Raw genomic sequence first — 8,018 nt, forward strand, 5'->3', positions numbered from 1 at the left:
CCGTATATATACAAGGAAACAGATTGCAGTTTTAAATATTACTAGTAGCTGTTGCTTGATTTTCATCTTTGAATTGTCACTTGGACTTTTTCGTGAAAAGATACACGCGTTCCTAGTGTGCAATGATATTTGAAATTTGATAACATGTTAAAATGCATATATAGACATGATAGAAGTTAGTACCTAGCGTAGGATTGTATACCAAAAAGCTGAATTGAACTAGACATATACACTATAACGCTAGCGAATGATAGAAAATAGAAAAAGATAGCGTTATTTAATTGGTTGAAATTTAGGTTATCATAATTCGATATTATTATTGAAAAACTGTGTTTTACGGAAGTTTGGATTGTCCTAAGTTTTCATTCTGTAACTTTCGTTGGAAGAACAATACGACTTCCAATGATTACGAGAAACTGTTATGTAATAAAAATGACAATAGTTTCCACAACAAAATTTTAGAAAATAAAAACCACTTCATTTTGATTGCGTCATCACATTAATAATACACGTGTATGCAATTAGTAACCGCAATGTGAAATTTAACACGTCGCTTCATTTGATTCTGTCGATGAAGTTTACAGTAGAAGTTCATTTAAACTGTAGGAAGTTTTTGTTATAAATATGAATTCGAAATATCATCCCTTCTCAAATCGCATATATTATTTTTGAAAATTGAAGGTATCCAGATTAAAAATTATTCATCATTGTAAAAGAATTCCTGGCAACTGAAGGCATATCTAAGGCTCATAACAAAATACACAAGCAGACTGTATAAGTGTTGTGTAACTCAACGGACCGCTTGAACATACACACAGCTTTTCGAGAGAGGGAAAACATTAATAATGTTGAATTGGAACAAAATGTTTCGTTTTACCGTTTCGATAGTTTTTCTGTGTGTGTGGGCATTAAGTGAAATAGTCGTTATCAAAAAACAAAAAGATACAATATATAGTGGCCACATGTTGTTTGAGGTATCAATACCGATGTGGTCATTGTGTGCCCAGTTTTGCTCGAGAGTGCAAGTATGCAAATCTATTAACTTTATAGCATGGAATAAAACTTGTCAGATAAATGATTGCGAACCTGTTGGAAATAAGTTTGGACTCATTGAAAGTGTTGGTAACAGCTTTGTAGCGGCCTCGTCTCTGCCAAAGGTATATACAATCAAATATTTGTTAAACACAATTATAATGTCAAAATGTTTAAGAAGTATTAATAGTTTTAGTTATACTATTCATATCCCAACTCCAGATATACTTTGCATGAGCGTATTATTTGTAATAATAGATGCATCTTTCTATTACTCGGAAGGCAATTTTCCCTAAATTGTTCAAGTATTGTTTATGTTTCGGATCAAATTGAGGTACTTCTGGAAATCAACTTTCCATTTTTCTACACGCTGATGTCGAATTAAACAGAAAAACATATGTTACGAAAATTAAAGTTAAAACTTCACCTCATTATATTAGATTTTATCTATGTATAGCAATCACATTTCACCATTTAAAATCAGCTGTGCTTATAATTGATTGCTGTTATTATTAGTTGACTGTTTGGTGTGACTGAAGTTTTACTAGCTATGCTTACTCATGTCCTATAACACCATAAACTGTTATAAGTATAAAGACATTATGTTCGTTCATTCGACACCATTTACAACCCACTTTCCCTAAAATTACATCAAGCTTATGATTTTTTACGCCAGAAGCGCGTTTAATCTACACAAAAAATGGAAACCCCTTTCTGGCCCCGTAGGAAACGAATTTATCTGTACCAGCAAAACTCAAAACTATATTGTGATCGTCGTATTGCTAAAACTGAGGTCGAGACTTCCCCAGTTGACCTTACATTTTTTTAACTGTTCTGTGATATTGTTTTTTCCATCAATATTTAAATACTCAATCTGTATGAAAGAAGTCACATTTCAACATTTGAATCTCTCAATTGTATTTGCTCTGAGATGTTTGCCATTTTAGCGGTTTTATGCCAGTTATGTGGATGTACTTGTAATAAATGCAGTTAGTCGCATCTTTTGTATTAACGGTGAAACATTGCTTTTCACGTAGACCGAAATATATATTTGATGTTTGCTCGTTGTTCTTGCAATTCTAAAGTAAAATGCAAGCATATCAAGTATCATAGCCTAATATAACAACTGTCTAAGTATCAAAATATATTTTTAAGATGTTGTTTTTGAAACAACTCTTCCGCAGAGACCAAATGTCGTTGTCGTTGAAGTTTAAAACTATAGTTCAAAGTACGGCCTTCAATAAGGAGCACACCATATTCCGCATAATACGCTATAAAAGGTTGGAACGGACAAATACAGAATAGATATAAGAAGTTGTGGTATTAGTGTCAATGAGACGACTCTCCATCCCAGTCACAGTAAGTAAACCAGTATACATGTAGGTCAAAGTACGGAGCCTTGGCTTACACCAAACAGCAAGCTATAACGTGCCCACTGATTAGTGTTGGTATCATAATCTGAATGGATTTGAATCAATGCAAACACAGTGGTTCCTTATTTTGCTTTTTTTAAAGTGCTAAATTTAACAATAGATAACATTAGATAATTAAATATAGCACTACATCTTTTTTGATGAGGTACTTTGTTACCATAGTTTTTTCATTAAATTTAAGGGTCACTTCTGTTTTTTGTCTAAGTAACATTTTGTGTACAGAAGGGTGATATCAATAGACATTAGAAGATGTGTCTTACACCGAACAGAAAGCTCTAAAGTACCCCAAAAATTACTAGTGTGAAACCATTCAAACAGAAAAACCAACGACATAATCTATATAAAAAACGAGAAACGCAAAACACTTATGAACCACACCAACAAACGACAACAAGTGAACATAAAGTTCTTAGGACAGGTACACACCAATATAGGCGAATAAGCGTCAAGTCTACATCTAGAATATTAGGTTGAGGATTGATTTACAACGTATAGATTCTCAAGTGTTCAACTGATAATAGTTCTTGGCCTTCAAATGTTGGAATTCAGTGTCCCTAGTGAAGATAAACAAAAACAATGTATAAGGACACACACACTTAATATATTTTAATGGTTATATTGAAAAGAAGAAAATGTGAAATAATCTTATGCTCAGTTCTTCATGTATTCATGTAGAATAAACACAATGTCATTGGTGATAATGTATGTGAAACATGTTAAAGGTCGAATTAAAAGTTAAAATGGAAATTGGGATTATCAATGCTCTTTCTTTAATATCTATGTACTATTGCTATATACTCGTAAAAGAAATGCCTTTTATTTTCAAATAAAATGTACTGTTTATTGTCAAAGATACAGACATTACTCTTCATAAGAACCGTTCCTGCGAAAACCAATCATGAGCATTCAACTCGAAGATATGAGTGCATTTATAATACTACAGATCCAAGTAAATTCACAAGCACCAAATCAATAGTAATTTGTTGAAATACAACATTAAATATTGTAATATGAAAATGATTTTGTTGTATCAATTTTCAGGAGCTTGCTGGACCGTGCCAAGGTCATGATTGTAAGATCAATGAAGTGTGTACTCCACAAAGTCCGACTTACACATGCATTCCATTGCTAGTAGTCTTTGCTGAAAGGAGAACCAGTAGGTTTAATATAACTTACCTATGTACTAAAACAAACATTTCCGATTATGGGAGAATAATTTACCATTATTTCATTTAGTTAGACCTTCTACATCGGCTTTTAATGTGAAAGCATTTTGTTTTAATTGTTGATTATTATCATGTCATAGTTTTTTATAATTCACTGCTAGTTTCACTGGATTGTTTCACAATACAACTTCTATGATTGATTTAAAAAAAAAAAACTTAAAATGATTAGGACTTTAATCGATTTTTCAATTAAAGGAACACTTATTCATCGTGAATTAATTGAACGAACACAAGAGAAAACATGGTGCTACATTGTTTAGTAGCTTTTGTTTGATTTCATATGTTTATTGTGATTAAGATTATAAAACAATGTTGACTGCTGTACTCATATGTTTGACATTTTAACCTATAACAATGTAGTCCTGTTTTTGTTTGTTTACTCATTGGTGACAACGATAGCTATCTATAAAACTTTAGTATTCTTTTCCCTTCCACAAACATTTGTTTATATGTGTAATTCGGCGTTGGAGTATATTTTTTGAACATGTTAATTGCCATCTGGAATTTTATCCAGTATTTTCTTTGCTTTTTTGTGTTTATAAGTTAATGATATGTCTGTATATATGAAATTGTACTCGTTACTGTATAGCCTTACGTGCTAAGGTGGCGGTAATAAACTATCTTTACATCAATTTTACATGTAAGGTATACTGACAATCAATGCTATGATAAGTAAAACAAATTAATACCCGGATTACAGTATAACTTTCAAATCTATCATGACCGCAACACAAGTAAAAGAAAATTTAAGGATAATGTTACAAGTCTCGTTTTCAGCACAATGCATTGTAATTTGCGCTTTCATGTAACGTGTAATATATATCAATATAATATATGTATATGCGACTGTCATATACAAGGGATATGTTTAGCTAGCTTTATAATAGGTTTAACCCATTATTTCTACATTAAAAAAATGCCTGTAACAAGTCAAACATATAGCAGTTTTTTTTTATTCATTTGGTGTGTTTAATTTTTTTAATTTGCCATTTGTTAAGAGACTTTCCGTCTCCAATTTTTCTTTAAATTTAGTATTTTTGTTATTTGATATCAAACATCTAAATGATTTTAAATTTTGCACACCTTTCATTGGTTAGACGAAAAGAGTTCAATTTGATTGAAATATGTTCAATCTAGCTCGATGTCACTTCAAATATATATAACACCTATTCATCAATGTTCCAAGATCATTAACATGTACATAGATAGATAGAAGTCAATCCTAAAATATAGTGCTGTCATAATTCAATAAGATAATTGAATTTAAGTATTTGTAAACGCAGTGTTATTACATATAATGATTATTAATATAGGAGAAGGATGTCTTGTCTCTCAATTTAAGGAAACAGGCCAGAGCACTCCATATGACTGTACAAAAAAGTACGTATGCGAAGCTGGAGCAGGGGTTGACGGAATTAAAGAACTTACAAACATGTTTCATACACAAGCAGAACTCAAACCTTTCTGGTGGGTCAGACAAGTGTTCACGGTACAGAAAGTGGTCAGTACAAATCGGTTAGATAATTATGGTTAGTAAAATAATTATGACATATGATAGGTTTATGCATAGTTATACTTTCTTTATAGCTATTCCAAATCAATAAAAATCACTTGATAATAATGTGCGTTTAATGCGCTTTTCCGAATTAACCTTTATCAGGAACACTGAAAACGTATAACTATTCAGATACACTAAGAGCTTAAGACCAACATGAACCTTATAATAATAGCCGAATCCATTTCAAGTCAACTTTTTTCAGAAGGCGTTTTAACCGTAGATTTTTTTGATAATTTCTAAATGTATCAATGTTGTATTACGAAAAAAAAGAACAAATGTATGCTAATAATCATGTCAGAATCGAATCACTGACTACTGAGCTAGAATCGGAAAAGTTAAATTAATTCAAATTGCAATCTTTTGAATCGTCCCCATGCATACCATATTTATTAAATTTATGTGAATTAGTTTGTTTAAGGGATACATAAAAAGATTGACACACAAAGTATTAATGTCTATTTTTGACAAACATTTTTTTTTTCGGATTGAGTAAGAACTTCTATATACAAAAACATTTAATGACCACCTTTTCATGATTGATTAATACAACAATATAAGCTAAGTCAGTAGCTAAAGTCCTTGCCAAAGTGTTAATAGTTATTTTCAATTATTCATTTACAATGGTACAGAATGTGTGATGTTGAAATGCCAGTTGCATTTTTTTTAGTGATATATCTGTATTGAAACAGAATATTTTTATTTCAATCAGTACTGTGGATTCATTTATTTTTGTTGGTACCAGTTATCGTGGATTTAGGAATACTTGCTCTTTCGTGGTTTTGTCAAAGTCCGCATACAAACCTATAGAGAATTTGTTATTTGTTGAACATTTAAATTCGTGGTTCACTTATACCCACGAAATCAACGAAAATTGGAATCTCACGAATAATAATGAATCCACAGTATCAATTATCATTCTTTGTTTTAGGTGGTCGGCTCACAAAAATGCTCATTCATGTCGGCACGAGCTTAGATACATCTCAAATGGAGCTATGTGGTCAGTTCATTGGTCCAGCCGTTAGAGGACAGGTCATAGATACGACGTGCAACACACTACCGGAAGGACAAATAGTCAAATTAACGAGTGTAAATACCGCACCAGAGAAGTTTCATCTTGCTGAAGTTGAAGTGTATGGTTTTTAGTGACATTGTTGAATGATCAATATACAATTAATTTTGTTTTCATAAAAAAATCAACATGATACTGAATAAGAAACATAAAATGTTCAGTGATGCAAGATGTATATACAGAATCTTAAAAAAACAACCACATTGTAATATCATCAAAAATAATGTGCAATATTAAGACAACTTAGGGTTAAGTTGTCTCGAATATATTTTTTTTTACTTATTCACATCATCTTGTAAGTTTAGCTACACCAATAACCAAGAACAAATCAAAATAGTATTATTGTCAAACCAATGCTGTGTGGGGACCATCAATTAATTTGTGTCATTTCATTGGGCATCAAAACGACACATCATCGTTTTTGTATGAATTGGTCACGATTAAATTCTTCAATATGGTCAACAGAACCGTTCAGATTAAACAAAAGTTTAAGCGTTTGAATCCACTTTCTGTGATTAAAATGATGATGCAGTTACAATAGCAAAAACTATTAAATGTCAGGGTATCTTAATTATAGATTGAATTCCAATGTCAATTCACATACAGTGTGGATCTCAATGGCTCGTGAAGTTTTATATGGTGACACTACTATGATATTATCACTACTGCTGTTAACATTGATCATTCATCTACGAGTAAGACATATGATCCAAAAAGAAATTACTGAAATTGATCAAATGAAATAATATAATCAGTCATATCCTGAAAATTCTGAAAAAAAACCAACACTATGACAAAGGATAATTTTCAAAATCATACAGTTGAATATCAACGTTTCAATATTAACCATCTGTATTGTTTGGTTCGTGGTATACTGCACGCTTCAAGTGATATGTTGAGGACTCGAATTCTATGATGTTAAAATCCAAATTGATATTAACTGTTTCTCCGCAGAGTAAAAACAAAAAAAGTCAGCTTAAAGTCAGAATTATATGACCAAATAGGTTGACATGTCTATCTGTAGACCAGAACGTTAAAAATCCACATAATTTGCCATTTGTTAAGAGACTTTCCGTCTCCAATTTTTCTTTAAATTTAGTATTTTTGTTATCCAAAAAGAACCATACGTATAGCTAAATGAAATACTAGAGTCCAGAGAGAGATACATTCCAAATCTTTTTGAATTTGGAAAGAAAAATAAACAATCAACACAAACTTTTTAATACTTTAGTCTAACTAAAGCCATGTTCTACTCTGTGTAACATTTGGTTGATTTATAGTTTCTTTGAAAAAGTTCACATAAAAAATACACACATGATGTGTTTTAGCTTTTGATTTTACCATTTGATAAGGGACTTTCCGTTTTGAATTTTCCTTGGAGTCAGTAGTTTTGTTATTTTACTTTGTACTATTGTAAACCGATGTTTAACAATTTGAAAACTATTTCCATCCCATACATGTTGTAATGGCTTATTTGTTCGGTATTCCCTGTGGAAAAAGTTATGTTAAACAAAACAAAATGTTGCATTAATTTCAAATGAGAATAATACAATAAAGCGTACGTACACTACAGTGGTTTCGTGTTTCAACAGATATCTGAATGATAGATACCTTCCAGGAGGAAAATGAATACGATGTACTTTCATAGATAATTTACAATAAAACGATTTGTGCATTTCAATACATATTATATTATAAAC

At 31.2% G+C, this 8,018-nt stretch overlaps 1 protein-coding gene across 1 annotated transcript; it reads left to right on the top strand.

The window, feature by feature from the left end:
• The first annotated feature begins 760 nt into the window (after positions 1–760).
• On the top strand, positions 761–7,510 carry LOC139494750 (uncharacterized). Its single transcript, XM_071282949.1, has 4 exons — positions 761–1,157; positions 3,507–3,621; positions 5,005–5,220; positions 6,178–7,510. The coding sequence occupies exons 1-4, from the start codon at positions 846–848 to the stop codon at positions 6,390–6,392; spliced, it is 858 nt and encodes a 285-aa protein (XP_071139050.1). The 5' UTR covers positions 761–845; the 3' UTR covers positions 6,393–7,510.
• Positions 7,511–8,018: the final 508 nt, after the last annotated feature.

The sequence above is a fragment of the Mytilus edulis genome, chromosome 11 (genome assembly GCF_963676685.1).
Source record: "Mytilus edulis chromosome 11, xbMytEdul2.2, whole genome shotgun sequence".
NCBI lineage: Eukaryota > Metazoa > Mollusca > Bivalvia > Mytilida > Mytilidae > Mytilus > Mytilus edulis.

Coding starts and splice junctions, on each gene's coding strand:
- LOC139494750 (XM_071282949.1), top strand. CDS start 846: ATGTTGAATTGGAACAAAATGTTTCGTTTTACCGTTTCGATAGTTTTT. Junction 3,622..5,004: donor CTTTGCTGAAAGGAGAACCA/GTAGGTTTAATA, acceptor TTATTAATATAG/GAGAAGGATGTCTTGTCTCT. Junction 5,221..6,177: donor AAATCGGTTAGATAATTATG/GTTAGTAAAATA, acceptor TCTTTGTTTTAG/GTGGTCGGCTCACAAAAATG.